We start from the raw sequence: 20,490 nt of genomic DNA, 5'->3' as shown, positions 1-20,490 counted from the left end.
TTAGCTGCAGACCCAAGAACAAGAAGCACTGCTGTTGGTGGGGGGCTTCCATTATTACCACACCATGAACAAGAGGTAGTGGAGTACATGACCCAGCCTGGTTCAAGTGATTGTACCCCCTCTTCATCCAAGTCCCAGACACAGGCCTTACAGGTGTCCCAAACTGTCCATGATACACCTGTTCCTCCTAGTTCTTCATCAGCGGCTGGAAAGTCTTGTGCACAGCAGTACGTAGAGGAGTCCCACCGAGGGGTTGGAGAGGCAGAGCTACAAGCATTCCTTCAAGATGCTCAGTTGTTTCACTCATCTGACAAAGAGAGTCAGTTCACAGGCTATCCCCCCACTTACTTTTCACCAGGACACTCTGAGCCAGATGAGCCAATTCAAACTGGCTCCAAAAGGTTGCTGCTTCCTTTCGGCACATACAGGGAAACTGTTCCTTCTGATGATGATGTCCTTGATCCAACATGGGGCGAACAAGGAGATCATCATAGACAGGAAGAGGAGGAAGAGGAGGAGGTTGCAGAGCGGGAGAGGGAGGAAGAGGGTAAAAGCTGCCCACACTCTGCATTCTTCACGTACCAGTGAGCCAAGTCATAGTCGTCCATCGTCGGAAGCTGTCACCACAGCTATGCCTCAATAACCGCGGACCGCCACCACTAGCACCTTTCGGCCCAGTTAGATGTTCGCCCGTGTGGGCATTTTTTAATGTCCATAGTGATGACAATACTATGGTCATCTGCAAACTGTGTGCTTAACACAGAAACAAGGCAAAACCCAAACAAACTTTGAACAAGTTGCATGAGCACTCATTTAAAAAGCCACCACCCGGTAACATGGCGGGAACACCTGGTCAAAGCACAGAGCTCTGTGCGACCACCTCAGCCCAAGAAGCAAGCTCAAACTGCTCAATCTTCCTCCGCTGCCTTTCCTCCTTCTGCCACCAAAGTTACCCGTGCTGCCGTCAGCAATTTAAGTGGGGCATGTACCCGAGCATTACCTTATTCAGGCTCCACCAGCAGTGAGCAGGAGCTGAAACGCAGATGGGCTGCGGTTTGTCGCATTGCTAGCAGTCAAGACCAGGCATCATTGCCATCCCCCACAACTTGTACCCCGTTGTCCAATTTTTCTGTGGTTAGCATTAGCAGCATCCAACCTTCCATCCTACAGATGCTGGAGCGCAAGGGGAAATATGGCCCAAATGACCCCAAAACAAAGCTAATCAATGCAGCAATTTCACAGCTGATTGCGTTAGAACTCCTCCCTTAGCGGCTGGAGGACTCCAATGTGTTCCGTTACGCATTCTCCTGCGCGAACCCACAGTACGTTATGCCTAAGTGACAGTATTTTGCAAAAAAAAAGTGTTTCTGCTTTGCAGGAACACGTGCAGAGCAATGTGACCCTGCAGCACTCATTTTCTGGCAAGGTGCACCTGACAACCGACAGCTGGCCGAGCAACCATGGAGTGGGAAGATATATTTCCTTTACAGCTCACTGGGTAACTTTGGTGGCAGCAGGGGAAGATGCAGCTGCAACAAGGCCTGCATACCTACATCCGCCCAAAGCACATTGTCATGCAATCTTCTCCTCAACCTCCACTTCCACCTCCTCCTTTGACTCTTGTGCCTCAACCTCTTCCTCCAGGGACACTTGCCGTGGAGACCCAGCACCTCCCATTCGGCAGCATCTGTTTACCGCCAGCAACAACCTGCAGTTTGCTATTTTGGTGCACAATTCAGACGTTGCCACGCAGTCCTGAGGTTGCGAAGCCTGGGTTCCCTCAGCCACACGGGCACAGCCATTCTAACTGCCTTGCGGAAGCAGGAGGCCATTGGGCTAACTCCCAACAGACTTCAGCCAGGCAAGGCCGTGTCTGACAACGGGGCCAATCTGCTCTGTGCGACCACCTCAGCCCAAGAAGCAAGCTCAAACTGCTCAATCTTCCTCCACTGCCTTTCCTCCTTCTGCCACCAAAGTTACCCGTGCTGCCGTCAGCAATTTAAGTGGGGCATGTACCCAAGCATTACCTGCCAGGCAAGGCCGTGTGTGACAACAGGGCCAATCTGCTGGCAGCCCTGCGTTGTGGGAAATTCACACACGTACCTTGCCTGGCTCAGGTCATGAACCTGATAGTACAGCGCTTCCTTAGGAATTACCCAGGCCTCCAGCCGCTGTTGCTGAAGGCCAGAAAGTTGTCAACGCATTTCCACCGGTCGTACACAGCCAGTGCCAGATTGGTGGATTTACAGCGCAATCTCAACCTGCCAGTGCACCGGTTAATTTGTGATGTGGACACACGTTGGAATTCCACCTTTTACATGCTGCAGCAGCTGGCTGAACAACAGAAAGCGGTGGTGGATTACGTGGCAGAGACTGTTCGTTTCAGACGTATACCTACACTACCTTTCTTCAGCCCTGCGGAGTGGCTGCAAATTGAGGACTTGTGCACTGTATTGTCACCTTTTGAAGAGGCAACAAGGATGATTAGCAGAGATTAGGTGTCAGTGACACCATCCCAATCATATGCCTGCTGGAACAGATGATGGTGGATCTCAGACACGACACAGAGCGGACGCTGCATCAAGAGATGACGTTTCAAACATCATCTCGGACATGCGTGCCTACTAGTGCACCACAAATCCAGTAAAAGGAGGAGGTGGAAGAGGATGAGGAGGACATTGCAGGCATGGGTGAAGGAGAGGAAGGGGCAGAGGAGGATATTGAGGGTACATGGCATCCATCCACCCAAACACAAGGAGGCATGTTCCGTGGATGGCAAGACCAGGCGGAGGCGGAGGACGACCCCGTGCTGCTGTTCGACCCACAGGAGTGTGGGTCCAGAATTACCTCAGCTGTGGGGAGTTTGAGCCACATGACAGCCTTTATGCAGGAGTGCATAGCCAAAGATCCACGCATACAACACATAAAAACAAAGACTGACGACTATTGGATTGCTACATGGACACTGGATCCACGTTACAAGCATGAGATACAACAACTCATCTTGCCCCAATACAGGGGACCTAAAATGCAGCACTACCAAGAAGTGCTTGTAAGGGACTTGTGCTCAGCCTTTCCGGCTGCCAGCATCAGGGATCCCTATTGCAGTTCCACCAGCCATGGGAGCCTAACTGCCTTAGGCGTCATGGGTGGCAGCAGCGGTAGAGGTCACCTAAGCCAAACTATGAAGGCTTTTTTTTCAGCGGAAGCAAGCCGCCAGTCGTGCAGCATTTGCCAATGACACTCAGCAGCGCTACTCAGTCATGGTGCAGGAATACCTGAGCTCTACATGGGACATCTGCAACCTGCAAAGCCAGGATCCACTGGGCTACTGGGTATCCAAGCTTGAGCAGTGGCTGGAGCTGGCAGAACATGCCATTCAGATAATTGCCTGCCCAGCCGCAAGTGTGTTATTTTAAAGAGCATTCAGTGCAGCTGGGGGTGTAGTGAGTGGCAAGCGGATTCGGCTCTCCGCAAAAAATGTCGACGGAATCACTTTTATTAAAATGAATAAGGCTTGGATCGGCAATGACTTCCAACACCCCCGCTGCAGAGTGTACTGATTAGTCTTCACCTTGATGGGAAGAGCACGTTTACAGCCTTTGGCATCTCCTTCTACTCCTCCCCCTTGTGGCCCTCTACTCTGTCTCTGAGGTCTATACCTTGCAATAGAGCTGTGTAACTGGCTAATTTTTTTTACCAAGCATCTCCCTCAGGGCCTTCTGCCGCTATCTACTTTGAGGCCTATATCACTTGTAATAGAGCTGTGTGATTCATAATTAAATATTTGTATTTTCAGTAGAGAAATACATAAAATTTTCTGTCCTTTTGGATAGATAGCAAGTGGTATCAAAAATAAATATCTGTATTTTTTTTAAAGAAATACAGAAGTTTTTTCTGGCTTTTTGATAGCAAGTAGGATCAGAATGAAATATCTGTATTTTTTTTTTACAGAAATACAGAAATTTTTCAGTTTATTTTGATAGGTAGCAAGTGGTATCAGAATGAAATATCTGTATTTTTTTTACAGAAATACAGAAATTTTTATGACTTTTTGATAGATTACAAGTGGTATCAGAATTTAATATCTGTATTTTTTATAGAAATACAGAAATTTTTATGGCTTTTTTGATAGCAAGTAGGATCAGAATGAAATATTTGTATTTTTTTTACAGAAATACAGGAATTTTTCAGTTTATTTCGATTAATAGCAAGTGGTATCAGAATTAAATATCTCAATTTTTTTACAGAAATACAGACATTTTTATGGCTTTTTTGATAGACAGCAGGTGGTATCAGAATTAAATATCTGTATTTTTTTTACAGAAATACAGAAATGTTTCTGTTTATTTTGATAGATAGCAAGTGTTATCAGAATTACATTTCTGTATTTTTTACAGAAATACAAAAATGTTTCTGTTTATTTTGATAGATTGCAAGTGGTATCAGAATGAAATATCTGTATTTTTTTTACAGAAACACAGATATTTTTATGGATTTTTTGATAGCAAGTGGTATCAGAATGAAATATCTGTGTTTTTTTTACCCTGACAAAGCAAGCCAAGCAGCACAGAAAGGTTGTGATGCTAGCAAATCTCTGACAGGAGTGGTAAATGCAGGCGCGCCCTGGCCTTATATAGGCCAATGGCTGCCTGTGTGGCATGCAGTGACAGACAGCCAATCGGCTGCCTGCCACAACAAACATGGAGGGGAGCATCCCTGCTGTTATTGAAGGGCCCTGGGCATCATGGGGGAGGTCCCTAGGCATTGTGGAAGGGTCGAATTCGGGCCTTCGAATCCAACAAAATTTGGGTTGGGTCGACCCAAATTCGAACAGTCATATTTGGGTCGAACATTACGACGACCCGAATTCGAAGAACAACACTACTCTAAGTGCCTAAACAACCCTGATTCATTTTGTTATATCTGTGGCAGTTTCACTATTCCCAGTTAAAGGGCTAACATCCGCACATTTGTAGAGCAAGCCTATTCGGCATATTTCAAAGTTAAACTTGGTGATCAAGATAAGTCATGGGCCTCTCATAAGGTGTACAAACAGTGTGTCGAAGATGTACGGATGTGGACAAAGGGAACACCTGATAAGATGCCATTTGGTATACCTATAGTTTGGTGAGAGTCAGGAGAGCATTTCAGTGAATGTTACTTTTGTAAAGCGAAAACATCAGGATATAACAAGAAAAATAAATGTAACACAGAGTATCCTAGTCTATTATCGGCTATACGCCCATTGGCTCATTCAGATGAAATCCTAAGTGCCGGTTTACGTTACACTACCCTCTCTTAAAGGACATGATTATGGTGATGAACTAGATGACAACAATGATGAAGAGTTTAAAATTGAAGAGGACTCTGTTCCTAAGGGATTTGATCAGCATGAGTTGAGTGATTTGGCATGTGATTTGGGACTGTCGAAGAAGGCTTCAGAAACTCCTAGCATCAAGACTGCGTGAGAAAAACTTACTTGAAAAAGGAATGAAGGTATTGTACTTTTGAACCAGAAAATTTGCATTTCTGCAGTACTTTAGAACTGACAGTGGCTTTGTGTATTGCCATAACATACCTGGTTTAATGGAGGAATTAAGAATTCCAATCCATAACTCAACTGAATGGCAACTATTCATCGATAGTTTAAAGCGGAGCTTAAAGTGTGTCCTCCTTCACAATGGCAATATATTTGGGTCAGTCCCAATGGGCCATTTGGTTTCTCTTTGTGAGGAATATGCAGACATAAAGAGAGTCATTGAGTTGTTGCAATATCAGCAACACAATTGGGTCATCTGTGTTGACCTTAAAATGGTATGCTTCCTTCTTGGTCAGTGTTAGGGGGTGAATATGTTATTAGTTTGTGTGTGCATCTGTATGTCTTTCTGGTATGCTTTCATTTTTTGCTGGCCAGCAAACCTATCTCTCTGTCCACTATTACTTCTGCAGACAGTCTAAGGCATTGTTCACACTAACATCCATCATTATCACCTTGCCTGCATTACAGAGTGTTACAGAGATGCATGCAGCTGATTAACCTATGTGAGGCAGAGCTGCAGTTAAACAAAGTGTTTTTGTTTCTTTAGTAGAACTATTTTTTGATGTGTATATTAAGTAGACTATAAGCTCTTCTGTAATGAGCCATGTTTCATTTGTAACATTTGTTTTGGAAATGTAAACTGTGTGTATCCCTTTAGGGTTGTGATCCTGAGTTTTGTGTATTTAAAGGCACCTGTGCAATGTGCTAGGAGTCTATCTTTAGTTCAGAATGTTAGCTGGACATTGGGGGAGCTACTAGCTGCCAAGGTAGTTGCAACACTCATGAAGATAATTTATTTTTCTGTTATTTTGCTTTATTTTTGCTCAAAATAAATATGAGCATTGATTTTGCCAAAAACTGAGTTTAGACTGTTTTTAACGGCATATACACCCACATCTCAACAGTCAGCAATGCGGATGTTATCTGTGCATGTGGGACAGCAGAGCTGGTGAGAGGCATTGGGTGGAAAGGAATTGGCCTCCAAGATCTGCCCTAAAACCAGGTAATCCAAACATTCTACATGAGCCAGTTGCTGAAAGAAAGAATATTATATCCCCGCCTCTGCACATGAAACTAGGTCTGATGAAGCAGTTTGTTAAAGCTTTGCCAACTGAAAGCTTTGCCAAGGCGCAGAGTCTAAGCCGTAACCAGGTTTTCTCCAGAGCCTCTGTGGTGAGGATGTTGCTCTGCTGGTTATAGCCAGGTTGCGGTCCTTGGGCACACCAAGGTGGGCAAGTACAGACAAAATCACAAGGCAGGAAGATAGTCACGGAAAGGTTCTATCACGTCAAAAAAAACCTGACGTGATTGAAGAAAACTAACTGCACTTTCAGAACCAGCATACCTTTTTTAGTGCAAATAAACTTAAAAACAAAAAAACAAAAAAAAGTCAAAAAAACATTTGTTCGAAATTTTTCCCCAGTGTAAGTATACAGAAACTGTTCAAAAACTCTTGGAGAGCTACAAAATGCTTAGTTGCAACGGTATCAGGGTAGATGGGATGTACATATGATGGCTGACTATTGTTAGAGCATCCGGCGGGATTGTCCTAACACTGAACACTCCAGAAAAAGCTATAAGCGTACATTTTTTCCTTAACCGCTTACCCGATTCATTTTCAAATGTTTTAAATATAAACATAAAATGTTTTAAAATAAACAATACATTCAAGTGATTATTTCATTATTTTTTCATTGTATGTAAAATTTGTATGTTTTGTGACAAAAATGGATGGTAAAATGGTATTGTAAAAACTGGATGTGATAGCAAAAAACTGAGGTAATTTCTGGATTCACCACCAAAAAATTAGTAAAAAAAAGTGTAAGATATAACTGTAAACTCTAACTCTAAATAGAAAAGGTGTTCTTAATTTTTTACACACTGTTTCTGCATTTTGACTTGGTCTATGTTAAAAACTGACACTGTGTAATATGGTATGTGCTGTTGTTTATCTGAGGTTATATATAGCTAATTTTAATACCTATTTAGGATCAGATGATTTTTTTTATTGTCCTTAGATTTCGACCTTAGTAGACCTTAGATTAGACCTTAGATTTGAAATATGGTATACTTTCTTTTCTTGACTGTAGGTAATTATTTTTTGACCTTACTTTGAATTTCATTAGCTGTATGATAGGGATGGGCCTGCTTATGTAGACTATTCTACTGTTGACTAATTGGCTGCTATGCTCACCGTTAATTATCCAAATCAACAAGTGTGCCCTTTTTAACTAGCCTGCAATTTCATTTTGCAGTTCATTTTCCAGCTATACGGTATAATACTTTGTTAAATTTTGAGCTCTGTGTTTGGTGCATAATAATTAGTGTATAATAATAAAAATGTATACCACCTATATCACAGCTACTCAGTAAACAACCTGCCAGTGGGATCAGTCCGCCAGAGTCCTTTGGCTCACATTATATACACTGGCCTGCCAATTTATCTTAGAACACTAGAGTAAGCATTGCTGCAGCTTTCATACCATATTGCCAATTTACTGCTGTCTAACAAATCGTGACAGTAATGAGACATTACAATGATAGATGAAAAGGCAGAAACAAAATTTGCACTCCTCTGGGTATGATGGAGCAAAAGTCATCAAACTGGAGATAGAATTTGATACCACAACAAGTGTTTCTACCCTTATCAGCAAATACCTTCCTACACAAATATTTTGAAACTATTTCTGGTATCTGATGTACTGAATGTTAACCCTAGTATTTTTTGGACATATTAGCAATATCTAGAGAAACCTTTACAAAGAATACTGTACAAACTATACTGTGTATGTGAGTGCCCTTATGAATATATTTATATATATATAGAAGAATTAGGAGTTTTCTGTGGTATACCATTACAATCAGCCTTATATCCTAAAGAAAAATAATAAACTGTCTGTCTCTGACTTCAACACTACAGGTTACCTGACCCCAAAATGATGTTAAACCCCCCCACCACCTTGAAAAAAGGAAAATAAAAGGTAGCCCTGTGCTTTTCTTTGAAAGCAGCCATTGTGGATTCTGGCAGGTAGGCAGAATGAGCAAGGATGGTACTTTACCTCCACCCTGAGATCCCAAGGATTTGTAGATTCTACCGTTAATACTGCCTATATTGGTGGCGCAGAAAGTAATGACCCACCAATCATTACATATGGATCCAAGATTATTTTAACTAACATAATACAAGACCAGATGTATGGAGGGGTGGGGAGTTTCCACAACCCTGATCCCAACTACTTGCACTACTGTTTACTGTAGGAAAGGAAATCTTTTTAGGCATATGTTAAAAGCCAAAGAACCACATTTTCTGAGTAACTATATCTGTGTTGACCTCTTTTAGGTTATGGTATATTAGGGACAAAAAGTGCAACGCATGCTAGGCTTTCTAATAAAAATATCCACCATTTCAGGTGCCAGAGAATTGAAAGGAAAAGGAAAAAAGATATCAAAACATAGATCTACTTCAATAGACATTTTTTTACCATAATGTTAAAAACTAAGTTACCTTATCAATGTAACTCTTTCCCAAGTCTTTCACTTCCTTCATGTTAATCTGGGCCTTGACCTTGTCTTTGCCTTTCTTGCCTTTCTTTTTCTTCCCAAAACATTTCTTACAGATACAGAAACAGCAGCACAGCAACAGCAGGCCAGCCACAATCAGAATGGTAGCCAGGGCCCATGGAGGAACTGTAAGAAAACACAGAGCATCAGGCTTTAAATACTGGTCTGCTTTATAATCCTAAAATGCTTTGCTAGATTACTGAATTTAGGAAAATCTTAGAACCATACTTATGTTTGTTATATATTTTGTTTGATATTCACTTGCACATCAAACAGGAATCATCATATTTAATATCAATAATATATGTTTATTTCTTTATAAAATGTTGCAGAGTCATTGAATTATCAACCTTCTAGTGGGCTGATATATGTGGGTGTTTTAGATACAATGATAATGATAATATCACCTTCTTATATACATTTAAACATACTTCTGTTGTGCCTCATTGGACACATGGTAATGTGCATTGTGTTAAGACAGGCTATTTAACATGCAGCATGCAGACTTCTAATGCAGCATATGCAATGAAAAAGCATGCATAAAAAAGGTATTTGAGTTTTGATGTGTTGCAGTTTTTTGTAAGCCAACCTTCACAAATGAGCACTACAGACAATGAATGCACCATGCATAGAATAGGTCATTTGGTATGCATTGTGGCAATGTGCTGAACATATGTGTTTAGCATACACTTCTATTTTTGCCAGTATGTACCTATTATTAAACTTAAGTCCAACTCAAAAAGCTAAACTTCTTGAAGACCATTAGAGTGCTTTCTGGCAGTGTGCCACATACATTTTTCTTACAGCAGACCTAAACTAAAATTCTACATAACCCCTCATCATAAAACCTTACTTAAAAGGATAGTGAGATTGGCAGTTTTTCCCATCTACTTCACCCGATTTAGTGCGAGATTGGGTAACATAGTCATAAAGCAAAAAAAGGATAAGGAAGTTTGTGGCGCCTGGTGCTTCCTCTGCACTGGGACAAAAAGGATTCCAGTACAACGCAGGAGGGATTGACAAATCTGTGAAGGTAAAGGTGAGTGAGTTTTTTTTTTAGTTTACTTTTGCATTGTGTATCAGATGCAAAGTTTAACAAAAATCACCTGAATGTTTTCATAATATCTGTGTACACAATGCTATGTTTGCAATGGGCCAAACACCCTAACAAAAGAAGTACATCATTAACACTAAAGAGCATTAAATTCAATTTTTTTTTTCATTTTTTTTTTTGAGAGGCCCATTGTTTTGGGAGCAGGTTGTTTGCTTGGAAAGTGTTAGGAAAAAAATTCTTAGTGCAAAACTTTTATTCTGTTTGAACATTTTAGTTATTGCATATTATGGTACAGCTACAGCTAATGGAAGATTTGTACTAAAATAGAATCATGCCACTAGTGTATTACAGTTTTTATTGGCGTATTTAGTCTAAAGGCCCAGATATCAAATATCAAAGGCCAGCTTTGGGACATAACCGTTTTATGCAAAGTTGGCTAGGTTGACTCACAATTAAATCTCTACCTCTCCTTTTACAACCTCTACAGAGAAGTACAAGTTACAGGAGCTGATCAAATAAGCCTTTGCTGTAGCCAGAGACGTGATTTAAATTCTCTAGTTTAGAAGAGCAGGGAACTAGCAAAATGTTGAAATACCAGTATGTCTTGTGTTACAGTACAGTATGAAAAGGGTTTTCTCAATCATTTACATCATAAAAAAAATACAATAAGTCAGACATTGTTTTCACAATAATACCCTTGAGTTCCAAAGCACTTTGTTTTTGAATTCATATTAATTTACTTTTGCAAATTTTTTTGCTGTAACCTATTATACATCCTTTTTTCCTTAAATATTGGGTTTCAGTTATATATACTCTTCAGTATATATACTCTTCTAAAATTAAATTAGGAAAAATGAGTGATACATTTGAAAAAAAATAACATTCTTCTAATTGTTCCCAACACAATGTTTATACTATTAGCATAACTCCAGATATTTACTACAAAATATGAATGTCAAAGCCTGCTAATTAAAATGATACCATGCACATGCATACACAAGTCCTGGGGGTAACTGAGTGCTACAAAAATGTGGCTACTCTCCCAAGGCTTACCAGAGCTTGTCTAATGATGAAGAATATAGGAACAGATTGGGGTATTACAATCTGAGCAAAGAATGTGAATGACAAGGGGTTTTGCAAATAACTTTTAAATAAGATAAAGTTGGGTTGGTCAGGACACAAATTAGCTTTTAACAGGTTTGTGATTACTAGAATTCAGAATGCCATTGTGTTCAATTAACTGAGCATTTGACACAGTATTCACAATCTTCATTCAGATCATCTAAACTCGGAGTATATAAAATTACTTTATCTACCTGTGCAGCAGCATAGTTCTAATAGTGATCTATTGCTGACTGCAATGGAACAAAAAGCTGCTGTCCCTTTGCCATGTTAAAGTAGCCTCATGCTATAAATTAACCTAACATATCAGTATTTGATCATGCTTGTGAGCAGTTGCTGCCTGATTAGTATTTTGTATGTTTGCTAAACAAACATAATTTCACTAATTTTAATTCACATTTGTAATATTTTCATATTTTTATGTTTAAAAAGTACATACATATGAAATGTGTTCCCTCAGAACAACATAGTTTTATTGTCTTTTAATAAAACCCATTACCCAAGTGCAGCCCATGTGATCAAATATTTACCTTTCTCCATGTACCAGTGCAAGTATTTGAAAATTTATGTTCAGGAAGCAAAGGTGATCAGGAAAGAATGCAGTGTGCCTATTGTGTGGTTCAGTGGCCGCAACATACATAGGCTGTATGGGCTGCTGTAGTGGCTGCTCAGTGGTGGACAGTGAAGGATATGGGTTCAATGATAGTCTACTATACAAAAAGGCTACAGATTGTACCACTAGAACATTTTTAAAGTATTCACTAAATTTGACGTTTGATAAGCAATAAAACTTTCACTAGTCTTCATTAAAGCATCCTCATTTAATCCATGACATGGCACTGTATTTTTATATAGTTTGGAAAAAAAAACTGTCTAACATCATCACGTTAGCCAGTTTTTTTCCAAACTGTATAAAAATAGAATGCAATGTCATGGATTGCAGTACAAATAATACAGAATGAACCCTGCCCAGTAAAATTGCGCTCTGAAAGACAGTTGGTTTTAACTGTGACAGAAATAAACCTAAAGTGAAACAGTATGCGTACACAGGAGGAACCAGGAAAGAAATGTCACAATGTTTTGTGAAAGTTATATGCCTAATAATCTTTTTGATGCTATTTTTAAAATTGACCCAAGTAATAATCAGTAATTTGATGAAGACCTGGCAACATATTAAAAAGCACAGTTTATGGCAGAACCTTATTTGAGGATAGTTAGTGATTTGTTGGATGAGTTTGATGAAAGGCTGAGAGTGAATAGCATGTTGTGTTATTCCACAGCTAACTAGGCATTTATTGTTGTATCGCAACTGGTGGGATTTACACCAAGAAATCTAACTTGAGAGTTGAGAGAAAATATTTCAATGGGGACAAATGCTGATATTTTTAATAGGAGTTCTATTCACTTTACAGAAATGTTCTTTTATAAACTGTTTTTACTAGGACAGGAAATAATGGTGAATGTCCACAGCAGGATCCTCCCCCCTCCCGGCAAAAACAACCTCATAGGGCTTCTATCTGTTAAGATAGAAGTTGTTAAGTTGATCAATTACCTGTAGAAAAAAATACTTTAAGATAATGAGTTGAATTTTGGAATAAAGGAAAAAAAATCTAAAATCAGAAATGCAATAAAACTAAATAAGTATTAGAAAATTATTCAACAAGGTTCATTATCTACCATTATTAGTCCAGCCTTCCTAATACTGATCACCCTTTGAGAAAGCAAACTACTTAGCATTTCTACCCACTTTAACAATATTACCCTTTAGAGGTCAGGTTTAGAATTCTGTATTTGCCAAAAACGAAAACAGTTCTCCAAAGGTCAGTTAAGATGAACATGTATTTTAAGTGTCAGTGAACCCAAAAGTCATTCTGTATGGTAAGTTTCCAATTAAAATTGTTTGACTTCTTCATATCCGATGGCAACACTCTGCAGCCTGATCTACTCTCTGCAGTACTGCCATCCGTTGGAGAAAGCAGATTACTAACTGAATAAAGTTTGTATAAAGAAAAGAAGAACTGAATAAATGTCATGCAAAGAACAATTAACTATGGCTGGCCTGGAGACAGAATCAGAGGAAGCCAGAATCAGAGGTGGCCTAAACATCCACCTCTGCGAGCTCCAGAGCCATTTTAGGGTTGTATGCCTGAAATGAAATAGGAACACATTCTTTCCTTATCAAGAAAAGGTAAGAACTGAACTTGTAATTGGTGGTTAACAGAGCCCGTGGTAAGGGGATAGAACAGGAACAGGATAAGCAAATCTATTGTCTCTATCTGGAGAGAACTAAGCAGTGGATTCAAGGTAAAGGTTTTATGAAGGTACTCTTAACATAATTGTAGAATCTTCACCACCAGTATTTAGAAAAATTTGTTCAATAACATCACCTGGAATAATCATGTCTACTGCCATAGCTGCTGAGTCTGTAATTAAGCAAAATTAACAGTGGGTATAAGGTCATCCTGATCATTAAAGATTACATTGCTGGACATTGTGATTTACATTGATTTTACCTTACCTTTAAAAGTAAATTGTATACATTTGTGTTTTTATTGGTGGGTGTGTACTGTTATTTTTGACATTTAATTCTTTGTTGGAATAGTTAAAGTGGAAACATATATTCATGTACTCATTAGCCTGGAATTGGGCATATATCTGGTTACCACCTTCCAGTTTCTTTCATAAGCTCTCCTCACCAAATTAAGCCCTACACATTTCTTGAGGCATTTGATTTGTAAAACAAACCCTTGTTCATCAAGGTGATTTGCAAGGTGAAAGGTACAGCACCCCCCCCCCCACACACACACACACATTTCCACAGTTCCCTTTCTATTCCTGACCATCCAGAGCCATTGGGGTCAAGGGGGAACCCTGTAGCAAAAAAAAAAATGTTTGACAAACAACAGGAAAAGATAACCACTAAAATTGTGCTTTCTGCTTTCTCTACGTGGTTTTGTGTAACAGCTTCTAAAATGTACACTGAACTGTGCATTGGATGTCCCTGTTTAGGTAGGCCATCATGAGGATTTTAAAGTGTTTAGGTATAAAAATGTAAAGGATGTATGATATCCACACATAAATGTATTTTGTCTGGTAAGGCAGCCTATTGCATTGATGGTTCAGTAGGGTCCTGTTGTAGGCAAGGTAGAGCAGATAAGCTCAGATAACTTAACAAAAAAAATAAAAATAAAATGTATATTTAATGTGGCTGCAAACACAGGGTGTCACAGCTCCATAGGGCAAAGTGGAGACGTGCACAGGGCACAGGGTCAAAGCAGTAGTTTGGTTTTCTCCAGAGCCTCTGGAGGTAAGGATGTTGTGCGGCAAGCTACTGCCAGGTTGCGGCCCCCGTGCCCGTCAAGGCAGGTGACTGCTGACTGACAGGAACCAACAGTGAAGTACCAGAGCGAAATCCAAAGGGGTAGTTGAACAAGCCAAAGCTCAGGACAGGCAGCAAAGCAGAGTAGTCAATAAAGAAGCCAAAAAGTCAGGGCAGGCAACAACAAGAGACGTCAGGAATTAAGCCAAGGTCGGTACACGGATAGTACAGGAACCAACGCAGAGGATGAAGCTGTAGAAACCTGGGAGTAGAACCACAAGGAACTTCTTCTCAAGGCAACTTCCTGTTGCCAGGTCTCTTCCTCAAGAAGGGGATGTCAGGTGATAATTGTAGGTCATGTGAGCCACAGATTACAAACCCACCAGCAGAGGGAGTGCTGGGGATGCTACAGCTTCAGGTGTTATTCAGATGCCTGCCAGTAGATGGAGTGTGTCTGCGGAACACCCTAGTCCTCTGAGGCAAGAGAGCAGCTGACAGGGAATCACCTGACCTAAAACAGGAAGTGTGCAGTGTTGGATCCAGAAGCAAAGATGGTGCTGGCGGCTTGTTAATAAAAGAAGAAGAGTAACTAACCTTGAGGACACCCTAACAAAAAAATTGAGTAATACATACTTTGCATGGTTTGGAAACTGTGCTGTAAGCTCCTCGAGGGCGGGTAACATTTCATGTTTTAGAGCACAGATGTTCTAGAACAAGTGAGCCATCTCTTCATTATCTGAATGAATGTTTCTAATTTCTCAGGTGTTATGAAAATATCCTGTTATCACTATGAAAGAAAGTATCCAGCTGGCATGTGAATATCACCAATATGTTCTGTTGTACTGTCATTTTATAGTGTAAACCTTTCTATCACATAGATCTGTAATTAGAACTGCACAGGCTGACATACTTTTCATACTGTCAAATTATCTATCAGTCTTCTCACCCAACCTCATCTCATTATAGCTCAAGACAATGAGTTTAATGTAGCTCAGTTTCTCTAAATTCTTGTCTACTTTACTCTGTTTTGGTGTACTGTTAGGTTCAAGTGTATCTGTTTTTTTCAGTTTTGCCATTGGGAAGATTTACTCTCATTTTATACTGGCGGCTATTGTAATCAAGAAAAAAACTAGGGCAAAATCCAACATTTTAAAATTGTCCAATGGAACAAGAGGTAGAGGGAATTTTAATGTGTTCCTTGGCCTATATAAAACTAAAATTAAAACAAGTTTGGGCCATACATTTTAAAGCTGAACTCTGGGCAGATGCTTTTTTTTTGCATGTACCCCTTCTTCCTCTTCCACAGAAACGCTGTCCCTTAATTCAGCATTTTGTCTAAAGACAGCACATGACCTTGTTACAGTAGAGAACCAGCTGTATTTGATGGGGATTAGCACTACGATCTTGTCCCTGTTTTCCTCTCCTTTAGGCTGTTCATAATATACACAGTCCTAGGCTTCTTATATGAATAGCCAGGGGGAGAGGGAGTTGGAAACAAGGACACAGAACTAGAACTGTAGCATTAGTGGCTCAGGAGTACAGCATAAGATCCACTAATCCAGCGATGTACAAAGCGAACTTAAATCAATCAGTACACCAAAACAGAGAAATGTAGATAAAACTATACAGAAGCTAAGCTAAATTATTTTCTGGAGATTTAATGCACTACTTTTCTTGCATCAGGATATTTTCTTGCATCTGTTCCCCTTTCAGTGGAGCTGTCCCTTTATTCAGCCTTTTTTCTTCCATTCTAACACCTGCAAGTATACTAGTTGGACCAGAAATACAGTTTGCTGCTTTGGGGCTCTAAAAAAAAGATTGACTTTAGAGAGTGCACTAAATTTTTGCCCAGAGTTTAGCTTTAAATCAGACATTATACAATGTAAGCATATTCTAATTTCATTTCTTTTTGTTATGTGAAGCACACCATAGATTGAGATCAAGAATAGATGCTACTGCTTCCACTTCAAGACCAGAAAGGGCCAAACCTTAAAATGTAAATCAGTATCACTATATTATTTACAATTCTTTTAGAAAATGGTATTCTCTGTATGCCAATGAGCATTAGTATTGAAGTTTGTACGAGTTTGTATATGTAGGTTTATACAGCAAAGTTAATGGAAACTGCAGTAGTCTACAGATTACATTTTCCATGAATGACTATCGTAAATAGAAATCAGATTAACGTCTGTTAGATGCCTCACCTCTTATCAAACACTGAATGCCTCTGAATGTGCACAATGGATAACTTTTGTATAAAAATATAGATTTGCTGCATGAACTATTTTGTAGTTTAATGGTAATGAAATAAAATAACCCCTTTTAGTCTTGACAGCTGTAATGAAATGTTACCAGAAATGCAATTTCTTACTTGGGTGATTGGCTCACTGCTTTACTCAGAAGTGTACACTGAAATAAAAATAAAATGTTAGGCTTCTACTGCATTGGGAGTTTCTTTTTTGGTGTGATACACCCTTGCAGTTGTCTATATCTAAAGGAATACATAGTGCTTTACTTGTTAGAACACGTGTTTTGTTTTTTTCAGGTGATTACAATAAAGGCAGACCCATCCATTCATTGAAATGAACCTGAAAAAATACATGGTGAAACAAACAGTATTTTTTCAACAGGAAAAAACATGATGTATATCATATTTACCAACTAGAGGGGATTATGTTTCTAGTAAATAGTTACCCTTTAGAAGTACAAAAAACATTATATATATTGCAGCTTACCAGTAATGTGTTGGCTGTATTAGTGTTCTTTTTCAGACTTTTTTTTGTAAGTTTCACTTGATGATCCTTTCTTTGATGATTTTCCTATGGAGATAACTCTTGCTAACCATACTGTATCTATAGATGAGCACAATACAACTCATAGGCTCCATAACATGGGGAAGGAGGTTTGTAGTCCACTTAGAAATATGCAAACTGATCACAGTAGAAACAGACTGCCTTCATATATCTGCTGTCATAAAAGCCTATTGGCTTCTGATAAACATGTATAATTATATTATTTTCATACTGTGAAAAACAGAATATCCTGCAGTGAACAAAAGACACGGATACATCATGACTACATACGCACTGAGAGATGTCACAACCATATTACCATATTTATCGGCTTGCATTCTTTACTGTTTGCACAAATTAGAGAGTAAGAGCTGAAAATTTAACAATCTTAGTAAACAGTATACATTTGATTTATTCCAATAGACCACACACATGAAATTGTGGTTGAACCTTTGGCGAGGGCAGGGATGTGGCAGCAGCCCGGGCAGAATGTTCTGGGGCCAAGATTAGAATAGGTTTTTTAACATGTTTGACTGTCCCCTCTAACAGCAGTTGATGACCTGTTTAACCCACCAAAATAATAATTCTCGCAATTTCAGCTAAAACAATCAGTTTAGGGCTGTATAGAGGGAGAGTTCCCATTGAGAATGACTCCTCATTGTTGTTGTTTTTTAATCAACAAAACATACTTGAACATTCTTGAAGCTCTTTCAATTCATTTGGAAACATCTGTGAGTAATAAAAAACATTGTCTATACACATATACACACTACGGAAACACATGCGACAAAGCGAGAGTTCCTGTAGTTGCATGGCAGCGTACATACCACGCATTATGCCAGTCAGTTCCAATCACCTTAATGGCACCTAAATTCCTAAATACATTGTGGTGTGGTGCACTCCCAAAAATAATGAAGGTTTGATTTTTTTACCTCTGTGGAGTGTTGGGCAGCCTATTTAAAGGAACCAAAGCAGTACTTTTGTATAATTGGGCCATAAGTGTTTAATGCTTACTTCTAAATGCTCAAAAAGGCAGTAATGTGATAAGGTAATGTTTATTGGATCATGAATTGGAGGCCTTCCGTAATGTAATTTTAATACTGATGTTTACAAGACATTATGCTACATTATGTATTAGTCTATTGTTCATCTAATATCTAACACATAGTTATTACTAAATCTAGAGGCAGGTGAATTTTACTTACCTTTCCTTGCATGAGCTTAAAGTTAGTAAATGAAAAAAAAAATAGAAAAGAGTGAAAATGAATAAATGATCACTTGAAAATGAAAAAAAATCTATACAGAAAAACAAAATCTTTACAGAGCTTTTTTGGTTACTTTAAGCCTAGAATATCTATCTACAATTAACAGTTATTTTGATTAAAAAGACACATTTGAACCTTTTAATGTTGCTATACAACTGAATGCAACACTGGTGCCTCAGAGCATAATAAGATGTAGAAGACTGGAGGATGGGAGGGTGTTCAAACTCAGACTTTCAGTTTTCTGGAGATCTCATGTTGCTTACCAATAGCAACACATCTGCATGTAAAACAACGTTCCAGGCAGCTGACCTACCCATTAGAATAACCATCAAAATGTCTGGATTCAAGGCCCTGGATGCTGGTTATTAATGTCTGATATCCAACATCCTTTTTCTGAAAGTAAGTCTAAAATCTAAAGTGAAGGAAAACTCTAAAAGCCAAATTCGTTTGATGATACTATTACTTTCTTTATTATATATAGTATACTAGTGCAAACAAGCTGGATTCTCATTATTGCTTACCTTGCACTTTTTTAATAAAATATGTAATTGCACATCAACTTCACTAGTATTTTTGTTGGAAAAAAATAGTTTAAAATGTCTTTATCAACACTTAAAAACTCATTCAAAAACTGTATGACCATTTATATTCATTTAAAATTAAAGTCAGTGTAGACTTAGCCTAACATGCAAATCTTGATTGTTACAAAGTCAAGTATCGCTCCCCCTATTTTTTAACACCTTCCCAGCCAAACTGACCATCATGCTGTCTAAACAGACAGGATATAACATGAGTTATTCATATCTCCTGATCCACGGGTTTATTTGTTTTTATTTAATTATGTAGTATCAAGAACAATAAAAGTTTGAAAACTAGCTGATCACAAAATGCTGCATCATAACAATATTACTATAACAAGTAATACAGGTAACCTCCCTGCCAGTCTGATTACACAGGTCAACAAAAAATTAGTTTTAATAATCATCATAAACCACAGCAAACTTTTCCAAATCAGTTTTTCGAGCAATTTTAAGATCTGTTTTCAGTTTTTCCCTAACACCTAGAGTTCCTGAGTTATGAATACTATTATTATTAACATTGTACATGCATGTATTTTGTACTAAAAGCTAAGCACCATTGAAGTGAATGTTAATACATCTTTAGTGTGAAGTAAAATAAGGCACACTGTGGTATAGATCTACTAAACAGTGTCAGTCAGGTACCATTGTTTCTTCAGTAATGCTTGGAGTATGATTTTCTTATGTACTCTTTGTCTGGATTGTCGCGGTACAGCATCCAGCAGTAGTCAGCCATCATACTTTCATTCCAGAAATCCTGAAATCTCCTTTAAATGAATGTCCTGGTGAAAACGTTCACCTTGTTCATCACTTACCATACCAAGATTTTCCGATTCTTGATGTGAGTGCAAGAAATGCATTTTTAATGACATGCGACAACCTAGTTTCCGGTATGAATCAAGCAGATTCTGAACTCCTTCCTTGTATGCAGGAGACTTATGGTTGCCCAGGAAACTGTTTGAAAACATCCTGCAAAACAGACTTGATCTGTGGCCCTAAAAATATCCCTTCCTGCATTTTTGCATTGCTTATGTTTGGAAACTTTTCAACAAGGTACTGAAAACCCATGGAGTTTGATTTACTCATGGCCTTTACAAGGTTCTTCATCAAGCCTAACTTGATATGGAGAGGTGGCAGAAATATTTTACGCGGATCAACCAGAGGCAGAAACTTGACACTGCTTGTTCTGGGCTCATAGGTATCTCTTGGTCACCAAACACACCTGACATAATGGTCTCCCGTAGATCGGCTGTGCCA

General features: G+C 39.0%; 1 protein-coding gene across 4 annotated transcripts in view; it reads right to left on the bottom strand.

Annotated features, from left to right (window-relative positions):
• The window catches only part of LOC140341415 (synaptotagmin-A-like), a 206,234-nt gene that overhangs the window by 62,984 nt on the left and 122,760 nt on the right, over positions 1-20,490 (bottom strand). Inside the window, exons 1-3 of one of the 4 annotated variants that reach the window (XM_072427170.1) lie at positions 16,970-18,549; positions 13,667-13,702; positions 9,048-9,229 (exon numbers count right to left, since the gene is read on the bottom strand). In XM_072427170.1, the coding sequence (XP_072283271.1) occupies positions 9,048-9,229; positions 13,667-13,691 (207 nt within the window). In that variant the 5' untranslated portion in view covers positions 13,692-13,702; positions 16,970-18,549. Of the gene's footprint in view, positions 1-9,047; positions 9,230-9,956; positions 12,238-13,666; positions 13,703-16,969; positions 18,550-18,595; positions 18,611-20,490 lie in introns of those variants that run through there. The other 3 variants (XM_072427167.1, XM_072427169.1, XM_072427168.1) reach the window with 3 other exon arrangements.

Source organism: Pyxicephalus adspersus, chromosome 11 (assembly GCF_032062135.1).
Source record: "Pyxicephalus adspersus chromosome 11, UCB_Pads_2.0, whole genome shotgun sequence".
NCBI classification, from domain to species: domain Eukaryota; kingdom Metazoa; phylum Chordata; class Amphibia; order Anura; family Pyxicephalidae; genus Pyxicephalus; species Pyxicephalus adspersus.
The sequence above is the reverse complement of the archived record's forward strand: the minus strand, read 5'-3'. Positions and strand labels throughout refer to the sequence as shown.